Source organism: Gasterosteus aculeatus, chromosome 11 (genome assembly GCF_964276395.1).
Source record: "Gasterosteus aculeatus chromosome 11, fGasAcu3.hap1.1, whole genome shotgun sequence".
NCBI lineage: Eukaryota > Metazoa > Chordata > Actinopteri > Perciformes > Gasterosteidae > Gasterosteus > Gasterosteus aculeatus.
The window spans coordinates 548935-575640 of NC_135699.1; the positions used below are offsets into that span (position 1 = coordinate 548935).

Below are 26706 nucleotides of genomic sequence, written 5' to 3' on the forward strand. Positions count from 1 at the left end.
AAGGATTTCTTTAATGTCAGAACTTGTTCTCTACACTACACTCACAGACGCACACACACACCCATGTTCACTTGAAGCTTATTCATTAAATTCTTACCATTGTAGTGCAAGTTAAGTAAATGTATACGCCACATCTAAGTACAGCTAAACAATTGTGCGATGAGATGAATTTAAAATGCTATTTGTAAATAAATGCATTAGAGGCTTCTTAGTTAGCCGCGCTGGTTTAATGGATCACCGTGTGTCTCCCTTTTCAGGCGTAACATCAACTACCGTACAACCCAAAGTTTATCAGCAAGCGCACTAGTGATAGAAGTGTGGAAGTGACTGAGGAGCTTCAACCTGAAGCAGCAGATGCAGCTCCACCCAACCCAGAACGTCACGAGGTTACGGAGCAGCTCCGCTGATGGAAGAGAAGATGTTTTTGCTCATTATAATACAGCCATCGTTAATGGGGATTGTTTATTAGATTCAACTTTAAGAAAAGTTATAAACTCAAGAAAGTTGGTGTCAGCTTGTCCTGGCTGCCTGCATCTGAATCTTCTTCCCCAAGGCTGCTGTTGACTGAAGTTAGCCAACACAAGAATCTCACAGGACTTCTTTTTAGACTTTTGATTAACAGTCGTCTTTACTGTGTCTGCATCAACCATTACTGTAATGTTTCATTTAGTGAATATGAGCCATCTCCGATGCGTCTTACCAGCATGATCACAATGTTGATTTGGGCTCTCAGTCTATTTGCCTGCAACACTTATAAAGGCATGGTTGATGCACAATGTACAGGCACAGGACAACTTTGAGTCACTGGTACCACAAGAGCCCACAGGAACGCACACACACTATCATACTAATTAAGTCACACACACAACCAGCGTCTACACAATTAGAAGCAACCATTGCCCAGTGACTGGAAGTCATCTCATCACCTGCCAGCTGTTTGGAGAAAGAGACGAACATGCCTTCTTCTGCACACTGTCTGTTCCTTATGTGGGAAACAGATGTTGAGGCCTCTGGGTGATGATGTAACTGTCAAGAATTGAAGCTGAACTGTTTTGTGAGGAAAGGTGTCTGAGAGAGTCCTTGTTCTGCCCCTTATGCTGATGATTTGTTTTTCCGCTGTTAGGCCTGTGTGCACTCTGTATAGGTGTGTGTGTGTGTGTGTGTGTGTGAGAGTGTGTGTGTGCATTTGGAGTGATAAGCAGGTTTACAATTGAAAATGTGAAGCGATATGTGAGTCAGCAGAGGATGATTTTCTGAGTTTGGTTGAATTGTTTTTCACCTACTTGGATAATTTAACTTAAGTAGTCTTTGTTTGTATTACATTACATTTAATACATTTAATGTATAAAGGACTGAGATTTTAAAACATTTTACAATTAAGCACTTTTTAATTATCACAATACATCTAGTAGTCACTAAAACGTTGTTTTATCCATTAGCTAACTAGAAACACAAGTTATTATATTTAGAGAGCAGGCTAGCAGGATGGAAGGAAGAGATGTTGGCCCTCTAAATTGTAATAAGATGATTGTATCAGTCTTAGTTACAAAGAAAATGGCGACGGCAACCAAGATGGCAACGGACAAAATGACCACCTCTGCTTTAAAACAAACCAATGACATCACGGGGCCCGTGTCCACTTCTAATCCATTTGGTTCTACTTATCATTGCGTGTTTGAACAGTGTTTCTTCCAGGATCTGGACAAACCTTCTGTGTCGTATACTGGTAGTTTGGGATTAACCTCTGTGGGTTTGACCTTCAACAACTACTATGAGGCGCTCAAACGGTCTCAATGAAACTATCTTCAATAAAGCTTGTATCTTTTGTACCATATAGCTGCACGTGTGGTAAATATTATCTTGCCTTCGGGCTGGTAAAAAACACTCAAGTCAATACTGATACTGAGCTGGCAAGCTTTCACAGCCTAAAGTACATATCTGTGAGACAGTACATACAGATCCCTTTTGTTTCCGGCAAAGCTCAATTTGCATTGCTTGGGACAGGCGTCATGAAAGCAGGCTGAGCTGATACCGTGAAGCCAGTTTTTCACAGGAGCAGAGAAGAAGGTGGGGTGATTATAGTATGTAAGGAATGTAGCATGACTGGTGTTACGTCCACTTAGCTCCCCAAGTCTGATTTCATCGACTACATCGTCAAAAGGGCCCTGCCTTCCAGATCTACCCGGGCGTGGTTCTTCAACCAGCGCATACGCTGAACCAAGCAGTCGCTGAGATGGGACGGTCTGACCTACGGGGGAACATTGATATTCAATTCAATTCATTTTATTTTGTATTGCCCGAAATCGCAATTCCAAAAAATTCCAAAGTGGCCTTTACAGTCCATTTACAGTCTGTTCACATGAGACATCTTCTCTCCTGTAGAGCTCTGAACTTCTCATGAAGGATCACTACTGTTCCCCTCGGCCCTTCTGAGACAAGTTATAGAGAGTCAACTGGCTCCAGTTTAAATATAAAGTATTTAATAACTAACAGAAGTAATAAGTAATATAGTTACAAAGTGAAATAAAGTATGAATATGTTGCCCTCCTGTCAGTGTCAAATAACAGCAGCGGACACCTTACATACATGTACAAGTTTCAATGGTGGTGTCTATACAACGTTAGTCTCCCGTCAGCCGTTCTTCTTCTGAGACTTAGCTTGTTAGGCTAATGCTAATAATGGCACTATTTACGACAGAACAACTTTTTAATCTACCACTGCCAGTAACTAAGAAGCGGAAACAGTTTTCTTGAACAGTGTTTTATACCCATAAGAATCTCACCTTAAATACCATCCATCCATCTTCAGCCGCTTATCCGGGGTCGGGTCGCGGGGGCAACACCTCTAGCAGGGGACCCCAAACTTCCCTTTCCCACATCTACCAGCTCTGACTGGGGGATCCCAAGGCGTTCCAGGCCAGTGCAGAAATATAATCTCTCCACCTAGTCCTGGGTCTTCCCCGGGCCTCTTCCCAGCTGGCCGTGCCTGGAACACCTCCCTAGGGAGGCGCCCAGGGGGCATCCTCACCAGATGCCCAAACCACCTCAACTGGCTCCTTTCGACGCAAAGGAGCAGCGGCTCTACTCCGAGCTCCTCGTGAATGGCTGAGCTTCTCACCCTATCCCTAAGGGAGACGCCAGCCACTCTCCTGAGGAAACCCATTTCGGCCGCTTGTACCAGTGACCTAGTTCTTTCGGTCATGACCCGTCCTTCATGACCATAGGTGAGGGTGGGAACGAAGATTGACCGGTAGATCGAGAGCTTTGCCTTCCGGCTCAGCTTTCTTTTCGTCACAACGGTGCGGTAAAGCGAGTGCAATACCGCCCCCGCTGCTCCGATTCTCCGGCCAAACTCACACTCCATCTTCCCCTCACTCGTGAACAAGACCCCGAGGTACTTGATCTCCTTCACTTGGAGTAACGACACATGAACCTACCTTAAATACATGTACAAGTAAACGGTTTTAATGTTGGTGTCTGTAACGTCACTGTCTCCTGACACGGACAGTTTTTTGCTAACTATCCGGTAAAACTATTAATACAAATTATCGTGTAATGTTTTCAGGGGATTTAACGGTTTTACGTAGCCGTTAGCTCATTACCTTTCGAGCCAAATACTGTTTTAATTCTGAAAGTAAACATTTTCCTTTCCAGGGGTTACACATTGGTTAAAGGTTCGCCAAAATGACCATCGATGCCGACAACATATCCGGGAACCCAATTCTGGCATTTCAAAATAACACCTCCAAATATTGCAATAAAAGCTCTTTCACCGTCGCCCAATTGAGTCTTACTACTTTCTCTCACCAAACTTTCCTGCAGTAGTTAGACATGTAAATATGTATATACATTCATGAGATTTGGGACGTAGATTTGTTGACATCTAAGAATTAACATCACTTACATTTCGCGGGCGATGGACAAAAAAAAGGACCGGGTGTCCGGGTCGTGCATATAATAGCTTTCGGTGTCCATGTCAGGAGACAGTCAGCGTTCTTCTTCTGAGCTTTGCACCTCCCTTCTGGTGAGACGGCGACATCTGCTGGTCAACTTTGACACTAAACAATTACATTTCAGCAGAAAACTAGTTGGCCGAACAAAAACAATGGTAATAAAACAACTTAAAATACATACATACATATTTCACAAATAGTATAATATTACTTTGCGGAATGGAGAAGTCCCCTCGTCCGGCCTCATATGACCATCAATATTGGTTCACAGGAGGCTTCTGCCTGCTCCTTCTCCAGCTCAGCTCTTCCAATCTCGCGGGGGCGTCCCTTGTGCTGTTGTCGTATGTGATTGGCTGCACATTCAAGCCCAGCTCCTCCCTCATGAATTCATTTCTGCTCCAAGGCATCACATGACTCCCATCTAATGGTGGAATCTGAAATCCCTCAGTGACCTGACAGGGCTGTCGTACATACTTTGCTCATTCACTGTACGACAGGAGAAAAAACCTCTTTGGGGATAAAACTGGGAGAAATCCATGAAGGACGCCAATTAGCATCGTCCCCAGGATTTAACATTACATCGTGACAGGATGCTAATGTATACAGTAATTATATGATGTAAATAATAAATATATTTGTACATAGAAATTGTGTCTGATTCCTATTGCATTCACTTCATCTAACTGAGAATGTAATAACCAATATCTAGCATCACAAAAAATACAATTCTATCATTAAACATTGCTACATGTATTATACTTTCTACTACTAGGTGTGCACTACTATTTAAATCCCTAACAGTCCCAAAACCCTCACATCGGGACAAGAAAAAATTGGGAGCAAAACATTGGATGGGGAAAAAACTGAAGAACCCTTAGGGAGAACGTCAGAGGAGGATCCCTCTCTCAGGATGGACAGACTACAATGGATGTCATGTGTACAGAAAGAACAATGTATAATACAAGTATAGTACAATACATTCAATACATACGACAGAAATTATTCAAATATTGCAAGCGAGGTGTACTGCAGAATTGAGATTGAACATTTAACAATTTTTCCACAGAACCCTCTCCTGTCGGACCATTGTCTGATAACCTTTGAATTTCTACTATCGGAACCATCTCCTCCTGCCAAAGGTTTCTACAGTCGACGCTTATCGGATACCGCTGTAGCCTTATTTAAAGAAGCCATTCCTTCTGCTCTAAGTTCAGTGCCCTGCCTCAAGATACAAGAAGACTCCTGTGAGAACCTCAGTCCGTCCCAGATGGATCATCTTGTTGATGCTGCTACAGGCTCTTTGAGAGTGGCGCTGGACGCTATTGCTCCTCTGGAAAGAAGAATAGCAACAAGAAGGAAGTCTGCTCCGTGGTATAACCCTCAAACATGGAACCTAAAGCAAACTGTGCGGAAGCTTGAACGATTATGGCGTTCCACCAAATCAGAAGGATCTAGGCTAGTTTGGCAAGACAGCCTTAAAACGTATAAGAAGGCTCTCCGTAACGCAAGAGCATCTTATTACTCATCATTAATAGAGAAAAATAAAAACAACTCCAGGTTTCTCTTCAGCACTGTAGCCAGACTGACAGAGCGTCACAGCTCTATTGAGCTGTGTATTCCTTTGGACCTCACTAGTAACGACTTCATGAACTTCTTCAATGAGAAGATTCTGACTATCAAAGAGAAAATTGATGGTCTCCTGCCTTCAACCAGTGCCGACCTGTCCTCCGATGTAAGAACCTTGGATGCAGCAGTGGGCCCTGATGCCTGTTTGGATGCCTTCTCTTCCATCCTTGATCAACTGACTTCTTTAAAGTCTAAATCTTCTACTTGTCTCTTGGATCAGATTCCGACTAAGCTGCTTAAGGACGTTTTTCCTCAGTTAGATTCATAATATCTAAATAAAGATGTGCTGTCTTTGTTGACAGTACCACAGTCCTTCAAGGTAGCTGTAATTAAACCTCTTCTTAAGAAACCTACTCTTGCTCCAGAGGTGTTGGCTAACTACAGACCTATCTCTAATCTTCCCTTCCTCTCTAAGATCCTTGAGAAATCTGTTGCAAATCAATTATGTGACTTTCTACAAAACAATGCTTTGTTCGGGGATTTCCAGTCAGGATTTCGAGTGCATCATAGCATAGAAACAGCACTGGTGAAAATTCCGAATAATCTTCTACTTGCATTGGATCAAGGACTCATCTCTTTTCTTGTCTTGCTGGACCTCAGGGCCGCATTTGATACCATAGATGGTCACGGAGTCCCACAAGGTTCTGTACTTGGACCGATTTTATTTACCCTCTATATGCTTCCTTTGGGCGATCTTATCAGAAAACACCGCATAAACTTCCATTGTTATGCAGACGATACTCAACTGTATCTGTCGATCAAACCAGCATCCCGGTGCATTTTTGGCCGTTACAGGAGACTTTAACCACATCACTCTGGATAAAGCTCTGCCAACTCTGCACCGGTATGTTGACTGCCCCACACGGAACAATAAAACTTGCTGTATGCTAATGCCATGGATGCATACAGTGCTACCGCCCTTCCCCTGCTTGGCAGGTCGGATCACAACCTGGTCCTGCTGACTCCAAGTTATGTTCCTCTGGCAGAGGCAGCCTGTGACCACCAGGTCTGTGAGTCACAGGAGGCTAATGAGGCACTGCAGGACTGCTTTGAGTCCACAGACTGGAATGTGCTGTGTGGACCACATGGGGAGGACATCAACAACTTAACGGACTGTGTCACAGAATACATCCAGTTCTGTGAACACACCACCGTTCCATCCCGGACTGTCCGCTGCTTCCTCAACAACAAGCTGTGGATTCTGAAAGAGCTTCTTAACAAGAAGAAAGCAGCTTTCAAGTCTGGGGACAGGGAGGAACTCAGGAGAGTTCAGCGCGACCTGAAGGTGAAGATCAGGGAGTGTAAGAACTCTTATAGGAGGAAGCTGGAGGCCAAACTCCAGCAGAACAACGTGAGGGAGGTGTCGTCCGGCATGAAAGAGATCTTAGGCTTCAAGGGAAGACAGAGTCAACCAGGGGGCTCCCTGGAGAGGGCAAATGAGCTGAACTGCTTCTTCAACAGGTTCAGCTCACAGCCCTCATCTGTCTCCTCCTCACACCTCACCTCCCAAACACCTCAGCTGACTTCCCCCCTCCCCCCGGTGCCCTCTGGTGAGCTGCATGGACACTGAGCCCCCAACTTCAAAGGGCTCCTCCACCCCCCACACCTCTGCTGCCGTCCACCCTCCCCCCTCTATCTCCCCTGGTGAGCGGCTTGGACTGTGAGGCCACTTCAAAGGGCCCTTCCCTCACTGACACCGTAACCCCCCCCGCCCCCCTCTCGGTGACGACTGACTATTTTCGGAGACAGTTGAGGAGACTCCACCAACGCAAGACCTGAGGGCATCAGCCCCAGGGTCCTGCAGACCTGTGCTTTCCAGCTGGCTGAGGTCCTTCAACCCGAGCATGAAGCAGCGAGCAGGTCTGTTGGATAGGAAGTCCAGTATCCCGTTACAGAGGGAAGTGTTGATACCCAGGTGACTGAGTTTTGTGATTAGTTTGGAGGGGATGAAAGTGTTGAAAGCTGAACTGAAGTCTATAAACAGCATCCTCACATAGCTGTTGTTATTGTCCAGGTGAGAAAGGGCGGAGTGTAATGCCGTGGAGATGGCATCCTCCGTACTCCTGTTGCGGTAGGTGAATTGGAAGGGGTCCAGTGTGGGTGGTAAGCAGGTTTTGAGGTGAGCCAGGACCAGCCTCTCGAAGCACTTCATGATGGTTGGAGTGAGTGCAACTGGGCGGAAGTCATTTAGGCTCACTGCGGTGGAGTGCTTTGGCACTGGCATGATAGAGGTGGTTTTAAAGCACGTGGGGACAGTAGCTTGGGCTAGTGACAGGTTGAATATGTCAGTCAAGACCTCAGCAAGCTGCCCAGCACAGGCCCTGAGCACCAGGGCCAGCAGCCTTACGTGCATTAATCCTGCTCAGCGCAGCACACACTTCGGTGGAGGAGAGTGTGGGGGGCTGGTGGTCTAAAGTGAGCGCAGCCTTGATGGCAGCCTCCTGTTGTCCTTGTCGAAGCGTGCATAAAAGCTGTTAAGCTCGTGAGGGAAGGAGGCATCATTTGTTCGACTGGGCAGTGTGCTGTCTGATACGGTGGTCAGTGGTACTGGAGCTCCACAGGGAACTGTTTGGTCTCCCTTCCTGTTCACCTTATATACCACTGACTTCCAGTATAGTCCTGGCATCTGCAGAAATTCTCTGATGACTCTGCAGTGGTAGGGTGTATAAGGGATGGACGGGAGGAGGAGTACAGGGCAGTAGTGGAGGACTTTGTGGTGTGGGCGGGAAGAAATCACCTGCGCCTGAACGTGGCCAAGACCAGAGAGAGATGGTGGTCGACTTCGGGAGGAAGACGACGGCTCCGCTACCGCTGAGGGTTCTGGGAGAGGATGTGGTAATGGTTGAGTACCTGGATGTCTCCATTGACAACAGACTGAACTGGAAGACCAACATCAACGCTGTCTACAGGAAGGGGATCAGTCGTCTCCTTTTCCTGAGGAAGCTTCGATCCTTCCATGTGTGAAGTTTTTCTATATAAGGACCAGGGGCCTCATTTATAAACGTTGCGTACGCACAAAAGAAGGCGTAGGCCTACGCCGCTCTAAGCAATAATTGGTATTTATAAAAAGCAAACAAAAGACGGAAAAATGTGTGGTCCTTCACGCAAGCCCATGTCACTTTTTCAAACATGTAGAGAGAAATTCATGTAAATTGATGCAATAACTTTTCCAAGGATAATGTTTGGCAGTAAGAAAGTTGTTAAATAATATAAATGTTAAATCTAAATGTATGAATTTGACTGCGCACCCCCCCCCCCCCCCTCGTTAACCGCGAGCATCCGCGCCCGTGCCCCCCCCCCTGCCTTCACCGTCGCGGCCAAATTGTCGCCGATGGTCCGGTCAAGAGGGGGTTGCGCAACGTTCCGCGCCCGTGAACCCCCCCGCATGATTTCAACGTGGACAGGACTTCCGGACTTGCCAGCTTGTCCTGCCGTGGCGTGAAATACCGTAATTATTGTAATGTTCAGTCCTCAAGTCTTAAATGTTAAATGTAGAGCTAAATGTAGACTCTACGTTTAACATTTAGATATAACATTTAACATTTAGATTTAGATTTAACATTTAGATATAACATTTAGATTTAGATATAACATTTAACATTTAGATTTAGATTTAACATTTAGATATAACATTTAGATTTAGATATAACATTTAACATTTACATTTAGATTTAACATTTATATTATTTAACAACTTTGTTACTTCCAAAAATTATCCTCGGAAAAGTTATTGCATGAATGTACATGAATTTCTCTCTAAATGTTTGAAAAGTGACATGTGCATATTGTCGTGCTTTTTTGTTCATATGATAATGCTAGATGTGGAAAAACTGCGCAGGATTTTGGAACGTGCAACATCTTACAAACGGCGCCCCATACCTGAAAAGGTGTGCAAAATCGTGCTGGCGTGTGCTGTGTTACATAATGTGGCACAGCTTCCAAACGTGCCTCGACCCCCCTGACGCCAATGTTGGCCCAGACCCTGTCCCCGATCCCCAATCATTGCAGCCAGTCTCTCATCAGGAGGGGACAGCTCCAGTGTCCCCTTTCCCACCCGTGGAGACACACTTTGGCGAAGCTAAACGCTTCTTTGCATCCACTTTGATGTCAGACCATTTTTTCTTTATTTGGGCCACGGTGCGAGTTTGTGAGGCTGCAGCGTTGCTCTGCAACCTTTTGCCACTCAGGTGCCTTTTTGGCATCAGTGATGCCCATACTGTGCCCTCCAAAAGGCATTTTACTTCTCCTTTCCACCTCCCAATGATCATTTCCACGTTTCTTCGTTTTCCTCTCAGTGTTTATCATGATTTCGCAATCGATGAATATTAATTCGTGGGCGTTCCACAAACTATATAAGGGCAACTATGGGCGTGACATGCAGCCGCAAAAGCTGCGCTGCCTTTAGAAGTGATTGTGATTTATTAAGGGAAAACTGCGTAGGACGTGCGTCAGACTTTTATAAGTCTGAATATTTCTGTGCGTATGCACATCCTACGTTTCATCCGTACGCCACTTCTGGAGCAAATCCTACGCAAGGTTTTATAAATGAGGCGCCTGTACACCACAGAGAACCAGCTGTATCGTTTTCTGGGTTGGTTGAGAAAGACAGAGCCAGGCTTTCAAATGAGTTATAATCCAGTTTAGGTTTAAGGTTTATAAACAGCAAGTGTCATAAATAGCTGCCAATCCACCTCCTCGGCATGTGCCTGAGGAATAGGAGTATTAACATGTGTGGCAATAGGGAGATTTAGATAGATGATATGTGGTTTACCATTACTTGAAGTTGTACTAATTGTCAGGTACCAGCAACGCCACCTTCACCATGGGAATTCCACCCACGGGTTAAATCTCGCCCACACATCAAGACACTCACAATCAGTTTGTACAGAGTGGCAAGAGACGTTGTTCCAATACAAAAAAAACCTTTATTCATATAACACAGAGCAAAAATAACATACTAAAACAACGAGCCATGTACATTAAACTAAGTGTAGGGCTGTGGCTTACCAGTGGTGAGGAGGCCCCGTGCGGGTGAGGATCCCAAAAAGAGGAGGCCCCCCGATCTCTGACACACACACACACACACACACACACACGTGAGGGATCCAAACCCAGGGTGCCCCAAACGCCCACATCCAAAGGCACCAACTCGACCACCTGGACCTTGGCAGCAGCTACAAACACAATTCCCCAAAAACAAACTCTGGCTCTCAGAAGGGAAACACAACAAGAAAAAATAGAAATGAACAAAATCAAAGTAACTGAGGAGTGCAGAGGCGGCTTGGATAGCCAACTCACACAAGTCCAAAAGCCAGAGTGGGTCCTAACAACCACTGATAGAAGGCACAATGAAATGGCTCTCTAAAACGTCTCAACGCAGCGCCGATTAACGGTAGACCCGTGTTTAGGTGAAACAGGACTGACGCGGAGGCAAAACAGCAGCGTTCCTCCTGAATCCCACTAAAAGTCCCTAATCTGTTATGGGGGTGGGTATTCAACCCAGCACAGACATTCAATCAGGAGGGATAATCAGTAGAAGCGATTTAATGAATACAGATTCTAGGGAAGGGGACAGCTGGGTGAGGACACCGGAGGGACGGAGGCAGACGGCAGGACAGAACAGGGACAGCGGGATCTGGACACAGGGATAAGGGTTTGACCATTGGAACAGTAGGAATACTCAATGTCTTACAAGCCAGGCTGCCAAGTCACGTGACCACGTGTGGGTGTGTAATGATCTGGCGCTGGAGATGCGGGCAGCCCGGGTCTAAATACTGCAGGGCTGGATTGTGGAATGAGGATCAGCTGTGTGGGGGCGGAGCAGGATGGCTGGCCACGCCTCTTGTAGGTGGGGACAAGAAGCACAGACAGGCTCAACACAGGGGAAAAGATACAAACACACAGGATGGGGAGAAATGGCAGCTGACCCACAACATAATCAGGCAGTATCCGTCTGCTCCGGAAGGCGGTACGAGGCCACGTGATGCTGCTACCTGCGCAGATCTGCAGGTACAACACGTGTGCAGGACGAGGGGAGCCTCAGGAGACTCTAACAGCAGCAGATGTCCGACCGACCGGAAGTGGAACTTTGCTTTGCCATCAGAGAGGAGCGAAGGGAATCCCTACCGTATTTATGAGAGACCCGCCCCCCGTGATTGGCTGTCAATAATTAAAAAAAGGTTTCCCTAATAGAAACTCTCTTCTGCTATACATGACTCATAGGAGTTGCTCATTTAAGCTGACATATTCTCCATTCAGCAGCCACGTTTCAGTAAGACATGTAATGGATCAACATGGTGATCTGATTAGTTAATTTACGGCTGATCAAGCCAACGATGGCAGCGAGTATTACCCAATACGGGGCAGAATAGGATGCTGCAAAAATACGGGACGAACCCCGTCCCGTATTCAAAACGGGACTCGTTATTTTCTTCTCTAACACGGGACGATTCCGTGATTTAAGCGACGGGTGGCAACCCTAGCTCGGATGGAAGCACAAAGAGGTGTGCAAGACTGCGAATGCTCTATTTTAGTCACTTCCGAGCGGCGTAATCGGGAGTCATTACCGCCGACATGTATTACAATCTTACTGTATTTACATTTATCCTTAGCCAGCAGTTTAAGATAAGACTCAATGTCGCCCGCTCTGGCTCACGGTATACACGTAACTATGGTCCCTGGTTTATCTTCACGTTCCTCAGAATGGAGCTACCGATCACCAGAGGTGGCTTCTCAGCGGGTGTGCCGAGTGGGGAGAAGCGGTTTGAAACGTGAAGTGGTTGGTGGTTAACCGTGTGCTTCCACTTAGACTTTACTCCGGACAGTCACCCAGCCTCCCGGCTGCTCGGGGGTTGCCGGGGGACGGCGTCTATGTGGCCCGCACCGGCTACGGGGGTGGGCGGGGTAACTACAGCGGCTAACGACTGAGCTTCCATGGTTCTTCTAGCTCACTAAGCCTCACCTCCAATTTATCAAATATACTACACTTCTATTCTGTTTCTCATCCCTGCAGTTGCCTGATAGCTAGCCATATACATACATGACAAGTCCTGGTCAGGAAAATATTTGTCAAAGGTTACCTTTTTAATCCAATACTAAAACTCCCATTCCGAATGTTACTTGAAAGCCAGAAGGTGCCTGTGAGACAGATCGCTGCGAGACCTTAAGAATTGAGCTACAGAGAAAGTTCAGACAGGAAGACTATCCCTTCACGCTAGGCTCGTAGGCCTCTAACTCTACAAGCCTTGCTGATTCTCATTAACATACGCACAGAACACGTTTGGCATTAGTGAATAAGGCCAATGTGGCTTTTAATTACTTTCATTGGCAAAGTGTTGATACTGGACAAGGTCTCAGGTGAGATGATTCTTCAAATATAAGAATTTCAAAACCTAAATCTAATTGTATTTTTGATGGCTTTGCAAGCATGACAGAAGAGTCTCTCCAATGAGCAAAGCAATGACTTGATACCAACATACAAATGGAAAAACCATAAAACAAAGTGAAATTGCAAGACAATGCCAAAAGAGCCAGAGTGCTTACTGTCTGCAGCCAATATCCGACCAGCCCTGAAAATAAGAAGGCTTGGTTTTGGACAAAAGTTAGAGCAACTTTGAACTTGGTAATCCTCCAGAGCAGCAAGCCTTGAAGTTTGACTTTTTAGACACATTTAGATTTCCAAAACCCACTTGTAATGTGACCTCCAACCACATACACAGAAACCAACACACACACACACACACACACACACACACACACACACACACACACACTCTAACTCCTGTCTCCTTGCTTTGTATTTATGCACGTGCAGCTCTGCACTGTGTAGCAGGCTGGAGCTACCACCGCCGGGGTTCGCTTAAAGGACGCACGGACACACGGTTCTTCGGGGCAACACGTTTTATTTTATTCTGTCGCAGTGAGCAGGTTTCAGTGGTTTGTCTCCCTCGGCTCCGCTCCTCGGCCTTGCCCCTCAGCGTCTCTCTCTCCAGGTCCTGCTCACTGCTTTTTAGGAGATACACAATCAGTCCTCATCACTTCCACTTGTGCTCCTTACTCACCTGCCGGCACCGTCCCCTGAACCACTCCTCCGCTCTCCCCCCTGCAGCTGAGCTAACCCCACCCCGCCACCACACACTGCAATTAAACTCAGGGTTTAATTCTTACCTTAGCTTGTCTTGCTTTGTTGGGCCCCACTGTTGAGCTTGCTTTTGCTGCTTTGTTTGTCATAGCCTGCTCTAAACTCCAGTGAGGGGATTGGATGGTTAGTCATGGCTAAGACAGAACATGAAATGGATGAGAGGTGGAAGTGAATAAAGAGAGAAGAAAATAGCACTGCGGATGAATAGAGCCGAGCAAAAATATGTATGTGTATATTCCCTTTATTGTTGTCAGGCATCAGCTCAGCTGTGTAGCATGTTAGACTTCCTCGTGAAGCAGGTCCGTCATCAAAACAACGCTGGATAAATGATTCAATTATAAACCAAGGATGTTTATTCTTAACAAATTCAATAAAGTCACAAACTGAATCATATCAGCAGTTTTACGGCTGTTTGCAATGATTTTATGATTCCGTTTCTACGCAGCTGCCTCTTTCATTATTCATCGTGGGTAAATGCAAAGTGACGGAGATAAACGACTGTACTCTGAGAAGCTCCAACAACAGTTCTCAGCAAGTGACTCTGCTTCGGTTTGGAGAGGCCTCCAACACCTCGCTAACTACAAGCCAAGAACCCCCCTCTCCATGGATGACCTCCGCCTGGCAGACGAGCTGAACGAGTTCTACTGCAGATTTATAATCAATGTCCTGATCCCATCGCCCACAGCTCCACCAACCTGCCTGTAGCGTTTACTACGTCACGGGTGTTGGGCAGCAACAAGTGGGAGGTTCACATGATCAAAGCACGGGCCAATCAACGGCTGTAAGGGGAACCGATTAGTGAGAGGTTGTCACGTCAGGAGAGATGCGCCACCGGTAAGCTGTTCAGCTGTGTGTGAAGCGTACTTGTCTGTAGCGCTGCTGCCTCGATGTGCGCGGGTTTGGGTTGGTTAACGCTGTCGGCTCGATCAGCGTCTGTGACTAGTCCAGCAAATTCTAAATTGGTGCGCTTCACTATCACAAGCTACTTCCTGATTGCGGTGCTCGGTGGGTAATGTAGTCAAGCGGTTGATAATGGATTGCTATGCCCAGCGTCACCTTTTCGACCACTCATTGCGCTCACTTGATTTAAGTTGGTTGATGTGTAACGGTGATGTGCAGTTCTGTGTTTAGATATGTTTGTTTAGTTTAAACACTAAATATATTATATTTGTAATACTAATGAAATGTATATTATATTCATATTAGTATCCCCCGAATGTATGGTACTGTGTATGCTGCTATTATTGTTGTTTACATTAGTCTTTCTATTTATACAGGTTTATAACCTGCTATGTGGACAAATCAGCTGTTCTGTGAAATCACTCAGCCAAATAAAAAACCTACGAGTTATATCAACGTGTCCTCTCCTGAACCGAACACTGCCCCAGTCCCTCACCCCTCCCTCCCCCAGCCCATCAGGGGCTCACGCCTCTGTATCACTCTATTCTGGAGAGAGACGTTAACCAGCTCTTTAAAAAACAAAACCCCCGTAAGGCAGCCGGCCCGGACTCCGTTTCCCCTCACACCCTGAAGCATTGTGCTGACCAGCTGTCTCCGGTGTTCACTGACATCTTCAACACCTCCCTGGAGACCTGCCACGTACCAGCCTGCTTCAAGGCCTCCACCATCATCCCTGTTCCAAAGAAGCCCAGGATCACAGGACTCAATGACTACAGGCCCAAGGCTGCGTTCTCTCCCCTCTGTACACCAACACCAGTCCATCAAGCTCCTGAAGTTTGCAGATGACACCACCCTCATTGGACTGATCTCTGGTGGGGATGAGTCCGCCGACAGGTGCGAGTCTGACCATCTGGTGTCGTGATGCAGCCAGAACAACCTGGAGCGCAAAGCTCTGAGGACAGTGGAGATGGTTGTGGATTTAAGGAAGAGCAAAGTCCCACCTTCCCCCGTCACCACTGTGGATTCCTTCCGTTTCCTGGGCTCCATCATCACCCAGGACCTCAAGTGGGAGCTGAACATCAGCTCAGCAGAGGTTGTTCTTCCTGAGACAGCTGAAGAAACTCAACCTGCCAAAGACGATGATGGTGCACTTCTACACGGCCATTATGGAGTCCATCCTCTGCTCCTCCATCACCGTCTGGTACGCTGCAGCCACAGCCAAGGACAAGGGCAGGCTGCAGCGTGTCCTCCGCTCTGCAGAGAGGGTGATTGGCTGCAATCTGCCGTCTCCCCAGGGCTTGTTCGCTTCTAGGATGCTGAAGCAGCTATAAAGATGGTAGCCGACCCCTCTCACCCCGGACAAAACCTCTTTGTGCCCTTCCATCTGGCAGGAGGCTGAGGTCCATCAGGACCAAGACCTGCCGCCACACAAACATTTTCTTCCCGTCGGCAGTCGGGCTCATCAACAGAGCCGGTCCCCCACTGACTGACTCTGATATCCCACCGGTCACTCCCTTCACTCCACATGCACATACACTTGTCACTTTCTGTTTTATTTTTAATTTTTTTATATTTTTAACTTTTATTCCTTTATTTTAAGCTAACCCATAGCCTTATACTTCGTGCACTGTTGTCTTGTCGTCCATTGTCGTACTGTCTGCTGTTACGCACCAACCGTCAACCGAATACAAGTCAAATTCCTTGTATGTCTGACATGTTATGACAATAAATGTTTCCTGATTCCTGAGGGAAAGAACCAGCTCTGCGTGGGTCCAAATCCAGCCAGTGTCTCCATGTGGAGAATAATATGTACGTGCATATCTGTATATGAAAGTTGTCGACACCAGCTGGTTGTCTTTGATACTGCACACATTACTCTGGACAACTAGTTGGTCATAAAAAATAAAGAAAACTATTGAAATACAAATGTATCTGTCATGGTTTGGGTTTATTTGTAGTTTTCTGTAGTAGTTTTCCTCTTCTCTCCCTGGATAAATTCACCTCCTGCCTTGTCCTGTCATCCCCTGTGATTGTCTGATTGTTTCAACCTGTGTCCAATCACCTGCACCTCCCTAGTGTATTTAATCCATGTGTGTCTCTTGTCACTTGTCGCGTCATTGTTGATTGTTGGATGTTCTTGGTTCCTGCCTGTATTTTTGCCCCATGGCCCTTTCTGAGTTTTTGACAATTAAAGTCTTTTTGGTTTGACGTCTGCATTTGAGTCCTGCCTTACCCGCACCTTGACAGTATCTCCATTTTGTAATGGATTTGCAGCAGCAGAAGTTCTTGACATGAACCTGGAGGGTTTATTAAGTTTATTTGTGAGTACATAATTTCATCTGGATTCTACAATAATAATATAATATATGAAACCACCATCAGAACCAGCTGATCCAAGGCGCACAGTCACTGACGAGAATGGCACAAAAGACATTATAGTTTAGTGTGATGCTACTTTTTACAAGAGAAACCTCTTCAAATATACAAAAATAAAATTACGTGGAAATTTAAGGATACTTGTTGAATAAAAAAAAATCTTTTACCACTATTTGCTCTTGAAAGATGTTTTATATTAATTGAATGTCATGGGATTTAAACATGTAAACGGTAAACATGTAAATAATGAATCACACCACTTTTAAGAAATGTCGAGAAATGTTAGCTGTCGACTTGTCCTGTAGAAGAGGAGAGGTGTGAAGGGACAGTATTACCTCCCATGCTGAGGGTGTTCCCTCCATCTGCCGTTCAGAGACCCTCTTTCCTCGCCTGCTTCTTGGTCCTCTACATCCGTGACATTCCTTGATTGGGTTGATGGGCTACAGGTGTTCCCAAGTTGCCAACTGGTTGCCAACTGGTTGCAGCGCATGCAACCAGTTGGCAATACACCCCCTCACTATTATCTCCCCCAACTTGAACCACCGTCTTGGCTTGGCCCCTCCTCCTGGTTTGCCACAACTGACTTTTCAAAAAAGTGAACCAAATCAGTTGTAATGGAACCCAAAACTAAACACTCTTTCTGACATGCTGAATTTGCATTTCATTGGCAGAAAAATCCAATGCACTTTGATTTAGTAAAGACCGTCTGACACGGTGTGGACAAACCCAGGTGCAGTTTGACACTAGATGGAGACAGAGACTAAGCAGGGGATGCGTTCAGGCAACGTTGTCATATCTATATACGTTAAACTACAGATTGGTTGTACAGGAAGTGGGTCTTTGTCCCACCTACACAACGGTTTTCCAGCTGAAGTTTCATTTGTGTGTCGAGTGTTGAGTGTGTGCTACACACACATGTGTGTCTCCACACACACTAACAGAATCACATATGCTGGGACCAGCCATTGTTGGTATGACAGGCACGAGGATGGACGTGAGTCACGGACGAGCTGCGTTCTTCGTCTCCAAGTCCACTGACGGATGGACGCAGTATTCACGCATCACGTGGAACTCTCATCCAAGGATGGAGGTCACTTCCAGCTCCTCCTATTGGCTGATGACTTTGTCCATCACACAGTGCCCATAATCCCCTTCTGACAGGTATAAATGAACCTGGGGTTAAAAACACAACTATAACAGATAGACGCACATGTCAGGACTAACTTGTATAAGATCTAAGTTTATAAATTGTATAAATGCACAAGATGAGTCCTTTTGTAATAGAAGATCAATACTTGGCCTTTTTGAGGTATATTACCCAAACAACACTGATGTGTAATTAAGCGAGAGTAAGCTCATAATCACACAGTTACAATTGCATGAATAATACTGTGCATGTGTCTATGTACAGTATTACATTATTTACAAATGTTTCAATATTTCATTTTGTTAAATAAAAAATAAATAGTCCTCTTCATCACTTCTTCTGAGCTCAGTTGTTAATGCGACATTAGTGCTCAGAGGGCGTTGAAACAGATCTTATTATACGTCAGAACAAGTGGCTGTTGTATTCTACGCCTAAAAAACATCCAAGAAGGACGAGGTCTCCCCCCCAAATGGACCTCTGCTGGTCCGAAGAAGAACAATGATGATGATTACTTTCTGTGGTACTTTGTCCATGTGTATTCTGATACATGTACACATCTGATATGTCGTCTGTGCTCAAATTCAAAATGTCACTTTTCACTCTTCAGCTGTCAGAAGGTGTTTGACCATTGAATCAATCATGGGACTTCATTTAAGGATGGTCATTGGTCGCTGATCCCAGGCTGGAGTATTAATAGTCTTCAGGAACTGGGAGGAGTCCTCATTGTCTTTTCCTCACTAGATCAGTTAACAATGTCTCTTGTATTTTGTGTCACTTACCTCTCCTTTTGTCTCCTGTCACATCACGTCCTGACTGTGTGTTTTCCTGTGATTGTCCGTCCTGACAACTGATTCCTCTTGTGTCCCTTCCTACACCTCCCCAGTGTATCAAGCACCGCGTTAAATACGAGGTCTCACCAGGGGATCCCTGCGTAACGTCCCTGACGTGTCTGAGGCCAGACCCATTGTCCTCCTCGGCTCTTTGCCCTGGGTTAGGCCCACCCTACATTTAACCTGCAGATAAAGAAGGGACGATGGCATTTTCTGTCCTCTTGGAGCAATTTCAGTGACGAAACAGAGAATCGATCGCGGCGCAGCTTCAGGCTCCAGGTCGTGAGTTCAACTGAGAACCTGAAAGAAGCACGTGATCCCGAGTCCCCTCACGTTGAGACACTTACAGGTCAGAGTGTGTTGAGGCTCATGTGTGTTTGCTTTTAAGTTTACTGTAGTGTTATCAGGGCTTTTCTATTGTTCTGATCAAAGCGCTTCATCCCCCATTGACACCCATTCATACGCTGATGGCAGGGGAGACAACTCAAGGGGCCAAATGCACATATTGAGCTGTCACACGCGTTCAAACACTGTAAAGAAAGTGCAACTAGTTGAAGGAAACTGTACCAATTTGCCACTATAAATATTCGTGTTTTACTGCTGCTCATCCAAAAACCAGAAGCAGAATTTTTAAATGGATGGACGAATTAAAAACTGAAAATCAACCAAAGTCACTGTGGGCATAGTTTTTTGTGAAATGGTGCCTTTTAAAGATCAGGATGAACGTGCGCTCAGTGGGCCCGAGGTTAGGTATTTATTATGATCTTTACGAGGCACCTTGGCAGCTGTTTATGTCAAAGAGCTTCAGGTAGGATTCCTTTTATGTCCCAATGCAGCTGTGTAATTAGATTTAAACTGATCTACTGAACATCTCTTTCCAAACCCGCTGTTGTCAAATATGACAAATATTAGTACCCAGTGGTCAGTGACTCCGTGACTTCTGCCCATATCTGATATGATACTTTCCAATTCATTTTTGTCAATTTAGCTATAAATATATTCACATCTAATTGGAAAGAAACATCAAACCCATATTGGAATTATCACAATTTTATACTGTATCATCAGTATCATCATGGCCAAGTGGCAGATGGATGCTTTTCAAAATGTACACAAGCACTGGGCAATTCATGGCAATTGTGTGGCACTTGACCGAGACGCACTCATCAAAATGAAAAAAGGATGAAGTTCAGCACAAAAGGGAACGTAACACAAAGGACGACACCAGCGTAGGTAATACAGACAAACCAACACCGAGACGGGGACACACGCCTTTGGTGATCGCACCCAGGAGGATGCAGTCAGGCAGACACACACACACAGATGGCAGGAAGTGACACAGGACACAATGGGGACACCTAAAATAAAACAAAGCTATAAGCTCCACACTGTGACATCAACTCAAGTTATGTTTATTATCAAGTAACATGTTCAAACAAAACTCTAATTCATCCCACTTTAACAGGCTGGGACGATCCCTGAGAGATGCTCTGTGCTGTAGTTGACCATTTGGACCTGAACATGGAAAGACATCACTGGGTTAAATGTTTCATGTTGCCATTACGATCATATAAGAAAATGAATGACGCATAATAAATATTGCTGTTGACACCCCTGGCTTTATTTGGTTCATAATGAAACAACCCTATTTCTGCAGTGAGAGTCTTCAGTTTCTTTTACGTATGGACATCCTGACGACTTTATACCAGCCAGTATTTATTCTAATAGTTTAGATTTCACAGCCTACAAACCATACTTGGACAGTGGATTCACCGCTGGAGTTTGTGTGACCCTGGGAGCTGTGTTGTCTTTGCTCCTGGCGGGGTCCGCTGTCTCTGGCTCCTCCCCTGGGAAGACGTTACAAGTGTAAGGGCCAAAACAGAATTACCACTTATGAGGCAGAGAAACTGTTTATTCCCCAGTAGAATTTGGTTTTGTTGGCTTCTTCAAAGATGACTGTGAGGATTTCATCCAGATGTGGATGTGGTTAAGATGACAGTCAGTACTGAGGCCATGGTTCTCTGCCAGAAAAGGGTGGTTTGAGTGATTCACTGCTCCAAGTCAAGTTTTGGGGTTTGAGAATTTTGGAGCACTGTTCAGAAGTGAAGGAAAATGGAGTTTGAGATGTGATTGGATTAAGAGGTGAACTGGCCAGCAAAGCTCCCACTCTACCTATACTATGAGCTTTGGGTTACGATTCAAATACAAGCATCCACAACATGATGGGTGGCTGGGCTCAGCCGTAAAGACAGCATGTGGAACACACTCATCAGGTGGAGGTTTCTATAACGTTTTGCAATAGAGGTGTGGTTCACGTGGGTTAATATCTCACAAGAGTGCAACTGGTGTGCAAATGAAGTGACATTTGGCTTTATAGCCAATACGGAGTCTAAATGAACCAAAAGCTGTTCCTTGTTGTCATTGGGTGTGTATCAGGGGTCAGCTCATAACAGCATGCAGGCTGTGCGTTCTGGGTCCCTTTGTTATATTATTATCCACATGGAAAAAACACAGTTTAGACATTTGAGTCAAAATGTACTTGTTAAAACCTGTTAGAAGCTTGCTCATAAGCTGCAGAGTAGTCTATAACCTATCATGTTCTACAGCTAATATGTCCCTTCATGTATCATATTCCAACATGTCTATGAGCCTTTCTATCTTAAATACTCGGCTCTGTGGTGCCGGAATTCTTTGCCCCCAACAAATCACTGCAGACATCAGGCACTGTACAAGAAGATTCCTTCAGGCGAGTCGCAGCACGAGCAAACCCACACATGCACACAACGTTGCAGTCACCCTCACACATGTTTACACACAGACATGCACCGTCTGGAACTATCGAGCATATCACAGGAAGAGGGGCAATTAAGCGGCCCCAGAAAGAGAGAGCGAGGAGTCCAGCCCATGTGACTAAATTCCCACAGCAACCTTCTGTGACTGTGGGGCCGGGGGCTCTCATTAGCCCCTTGGGTCTGACCCAGGGAGGATTAATGCCACAGTAGCTCTCATGTTCTGCACCGGGGCTGGTATGTGTCCGTGTGTTTGTGTGTATGTGTGTCCTACAGTTGAGGTTTAGCTGGCTAACTGAATGAAAAACCCCTCTGACTCCCCCAGATGTGATGGAAAGCGGCTCTAAATGTAGTTGTTGGAAGAGGTTGAAATACAGTTACTAGGAATTAAATCACTTTGATGAGTGATATTGGCTATAATTATGACCTTAACAATAGAGACACTGAAACAGTGACATATATTCAATAATAGATTAATAAAAGTGTCTCTAATGTAAAGGTGAAGTATTAGTGATCCATTATAAAACTATGACTTTCTGATCAATCCTGTATCTGATGCTTGCTTTATACTGATCACCACAACCGACTGACTAAAATGAGCATGAACTCACATCAACCCTTTGATTGAAATAAGCACTGTGCAGAGTGGCACACAGTTATACTCTACAGCACTTGACTAGAGGGATCTGGTTTCAATGATCCTTGGGGCGGTTTGCCTCAGGTATGACTGTGGTTGTCTGTCCCTCTGAGGCACCCTTGTGGTATCCCGTTGTACCCTGTGGTAGCCAGTGGTACCCTGTGTCAGTCTGTGATAGCCTGTCATACTTTGTGGTACCCTGTGGTAGCCTGTGGTAGCTTCTGGATAAGGATCAGTGGTTGCGGGTAACAGATGGATGAATATGCAATAATAGTCTGTCTGAATGTTGAGGTTATTCTTGTACATTGACGTTTTCAAATCCTCTCAACATACACATTTGACTGCAGTTTAATGGACTGTATACTCTTTGCCCCAAATATTGGTCCATTGATCTTGATGATGACCAGTTGATAGTCTAGCTAGCTCCCAGAAACTGCTGCAGCGCCAAACAAAACTCGCAACCGGTACTATTTGCACAAGTAGGAGATAAAAACATCTGTTTGGGGGACAGACCATACCTAAATCAAATATACATATTGTTATACTTCTGTTTCTACCTTCCCAACTGGAAGATCTACCTTCCTAACTCTACTTGTCTCTCGGTCCCTGTCCCTACCTGTAAATGGTAAGTACCTACATAGTGCTTTTCTAGTCTTCCACTTAAAGCACGTTAACACTTCATGTCATTATTCACCATCACACACTGACGGCAGGAGCCACCATACAGTGCCCATTTCTTCCCGTTAGTCACTAACATTCACACACTGTACTCATAGCTGGACCTAAGTGTCTTTCACGAGGACACATCGGCGCGCCGGTTAGCCGGGCTTGGGATCGAACCCAATTGGAGGACGACCGTGGTGCCGACTCGCCCACAGTCGCTCAGTCTGTCGTCCGTCTGTGTCTCCACCAAGCAACCTTCAAGCTGCCTGGCTATCTACGTGCTCGTGCTAAGCTAATGCTGCTATCTACTTAGATTGGGTTTTTCTGTTGAACACATTTTAAAATATACTGTAACCATACCAGTTTTTCAAGATTATAAATCCTATGTCTTTCATCTCTGAAAAGAACTTCCATAACTTTAAAACTACCGTCAAAAACAAGTATATTTATTGTATAAATAGTAGATCTAACGTTTGTACAGATTTTCCTTCCTTCAAACAAGAAAAAAACAATGAAATATATTGAAAAATGAAGAGAAATAACAAATAAACATCCATCTGACATTTAATTTAGCACAGTTTACGACTAGGGAGACAAGTATAAATACGCAATCTGGCTATTTTCCAAGTTTGTTGTGGAAAATTGTTTTTATAACATGTGTGACACTAACATATTGATGTAGATAAGGGACACCAGTCAAAGAACAGTTACCGTCTTCATCCAATGACAGCTGAAGTCCTTGATTTGAGTCACATATTTAGTCAGTGCATTTACCCAGCGACTTCTACTTCAGATTGAAATGTAATAGTAATGTTGTGTTAGGTCTACTATGAAGAATATCAACGTATTCTTGTATTCTTGTTCTACATTGCTATTGCTAACACATTTTCTGTAAAGTTTCAGATCTTGTGAAGTAAAAAGTAATCCCTTATTTGTCTTATTATTTAAATACAGTAGCATGTGTTTCTGTATGAAATAACCGCATGTTCTATATTATACATGCATTGTAACTTAGGAGGTCTCTAAGTTGCCCAGGTGTGAAAGTGGGAGGAGCCACCAGCTGTTACTTTCATTCCGATACCAGCTTCACAGCGGGGAGCATCCTAAATGAAGTGCGGATCGATATGTACGGAGAGAACTTCTCTGTCCATGTGCCTGGAGGGGGGGGGGGGGGACAAGGGACCGCTTGTTTCCAGGTGTTCCATGGAGCTCCGCCCACCAGCCGTCCGTCCTCCGCCCCCCGTCACCACGGGTCCGCTCTGAGGTGGGGGGGGGGCACAGACTCGGGACAGCACGCGGAGGGAATAGCAGCCCAGTCGGCCCCTGCTCTCCGGACGAACCCGAGCTGTTCTTCACACTTCGGCCCGGTGCGCGATGTCGGAACTCTCCGTCAGTGACCACCTGGAGGGGATCTTATCCGACTTTGAAGGTACGTTGGCTGTGATGGTGGATGGGTCTACTGGTGCGCTCTCACGCGGCTGTCAGCCTCCAAATGACGCACAACATGCGCCCAGCGTGCGCGCGGAGCAGCGCGGACGCTCTGTGCGGAACCAGTGCGCTGCTTCGGATCGGGGTTGGTTAATACCGGAGCTGATCCACACAAACCAGTGGCGAGAATTTGCGTCTTTGTTGGCCTCCAGTACCAGGGGGGGGGTCGCTCATTTGCACACGTCACCCCGGGACAAGATCTTAACCCATTTCACTGAAGGTTAATGTAACTCAGTTGATTAAAACCCCCTCGCTGTGCGCGTGATCCATAGTGTGTGCATGTGTCCTCCTGTGAGGGACACTTCCAGTATGAATACCAGCAGGCAGATACAGAGCAGCACTAATAGCATAGTGCCCCTCTGCGCGTGCGTGTGCGCGTGTGTGTGGGAGAGAAGCTGTGCATTCTGCGCCATTAGTCTCTGTTTAGGCTCATTACACACTTCATTGTCCTAAATCAAGTGTATATTCAACATTCTCGTAACGCTTGAATACTAAATACTAAAATTGACCTTACCCACAAAAGAAAATCATCAACAAGGATTCAGAAAGACTTCCAAACCCTTTTCAATAAGTACGTATGGACATGTTGGCAGCTGAAGTGCTTTTGTCCCGGTCTGCAGCCCATAGCAAGCTTTGGACATCCTGTTATCTTCATCCAAACGTCCACTTGTTGCATGTTCACTCGTCAGAATCAATAACATCATCTCGACTGTTTAAATAGTGATTAACACGTGAACTGGTGACCTAACACAACTTTGTGAACAGAACCGTAGACAGCCAGCAGCTGTTCTTATAAAGTATGGAACAGAACCGTGCGGCTCGGCTGTGGAGGTTCTATTTGGTTACATAAGGTGCGTTGGTGATGATCGGACTGTCATGTGATCAACCTTTGCTAAGCATAGCTGTCTATACCCTACGTGGATCTTCAGAGTGAGACCATGAGCAGACCCAGTTCTTCTTCACGGCGATCCGTCATGTCTTGGGATCTTGAAGGATCCTTTCAACAGCCCCTCTGCTTTCAGTCTTACCTTCCACATTCTTCTGCTTAGAGAAGTGGCTACACAAATTAGTGTAGCCTTTGGCTGTTGCTGCATTTTCAACTGCAGCTTTAACTGTTGTCTATTTGACACTTACACCACTCAAAGGACAGTCAGGGCATTAACTCTTAAAAATGCAAAGTAGCTTTAGAAATTTGAGTAATGCTGCGTTCACACCAAACCGGAATGTTTTGCATGCCTCAAACGCCCAAAAATTCTGGTCAATATAATCATGATGAATTGCAATGAAGAATTGCGTCATTCGCGCAAGATGCGACAAAGAGGGGGCGTGGCTTATCAACATGAAAACAGTTCAATTTGCCGTCTGTTTTCCTCTGCAACAATGATAGAAGACAACAACGCTCACTGTATTTAAGAAGATCCTGGCGGTATACCAGTATATCATCAGTATATATTGTTTATATGTCACACACTGTTGTGTCGTAGTGTTTTACCATTTAAAGAATGTTTGTTGTAGTTTATTAATTGTTGACTCAATCTCAATATACGCAATACAGGCAATACACCCGTATGACAGTACGTAACAAATGATACCGTGAGGAAATCTGATACCGGTATACCGCTCGGCCCTTTGATGTACCTGGAAGTCCTACTCACGTCCGACCACCAAACGATGGCGTGCTTGGGTACTAAGTAGCACGCGTAGGCAGAGACACTGCGTCTGGATGACTGAGGCTAACCGCTACCGTCCCGTGGCAAGACACTGTGTGCTCAAGCACATTTTAAGAGCCACCCATACGTTATTATTGAGCATACTTCCTGCAACGTTACTTAATATTGGGTAGCAGTGTGTCGATAAACAATAGAGTTAACCTACACTATAATGTGCTATATTCAGTGCAGTGATGGCATGTTGTAAAAAGGCACATATGGTTGTGTCCTGTTTGTTAAAAGTGCAAGGTCTTTCCTGGATCGGTTGCAATGTAGGTTTCGAGGATGTACAAGGGCTATCTAAGGGCTGGTCCTGGCTAACTTGAGCCAGCCCTAACTATAAGCATTATTAAAGAGGAAAGTCTTCAGCTTTCTCTTACATGAGCTGACTGTCTGCCCCCCAGACTGAAAGTAAAAGCTGGTTCCACAAAAGAGGAGCTTGATAACTG

At 45.4% G+C, this 26706-nt stretch overlaps 1 protein-coding gene across 1 annotated transcript in view; it reads left to right on the forward strand.

The window, feature by feature from the left end:
* The first annotated feature begins 24316 nt into the window (after positions 1 to 24316).
* The window catches only part of septin12 (septin 12), a 41743-nt gene continuing 39353 nt past the window's right edge, over positions 24317 to 26706 (forward strand). Inside the window, exon 1 of the mRNA XM_040190550.2 lies at positions 24317 to 24489. Within this exon, the coding sequence (XP_040046484.2) occupies positions 24435 to 24489 (55 nt within the window). The 5' untranslated portion in view covers positions 24317 to 24434. The remainder of the gene's footprint in view (positions 24490 to 26706) is intronic.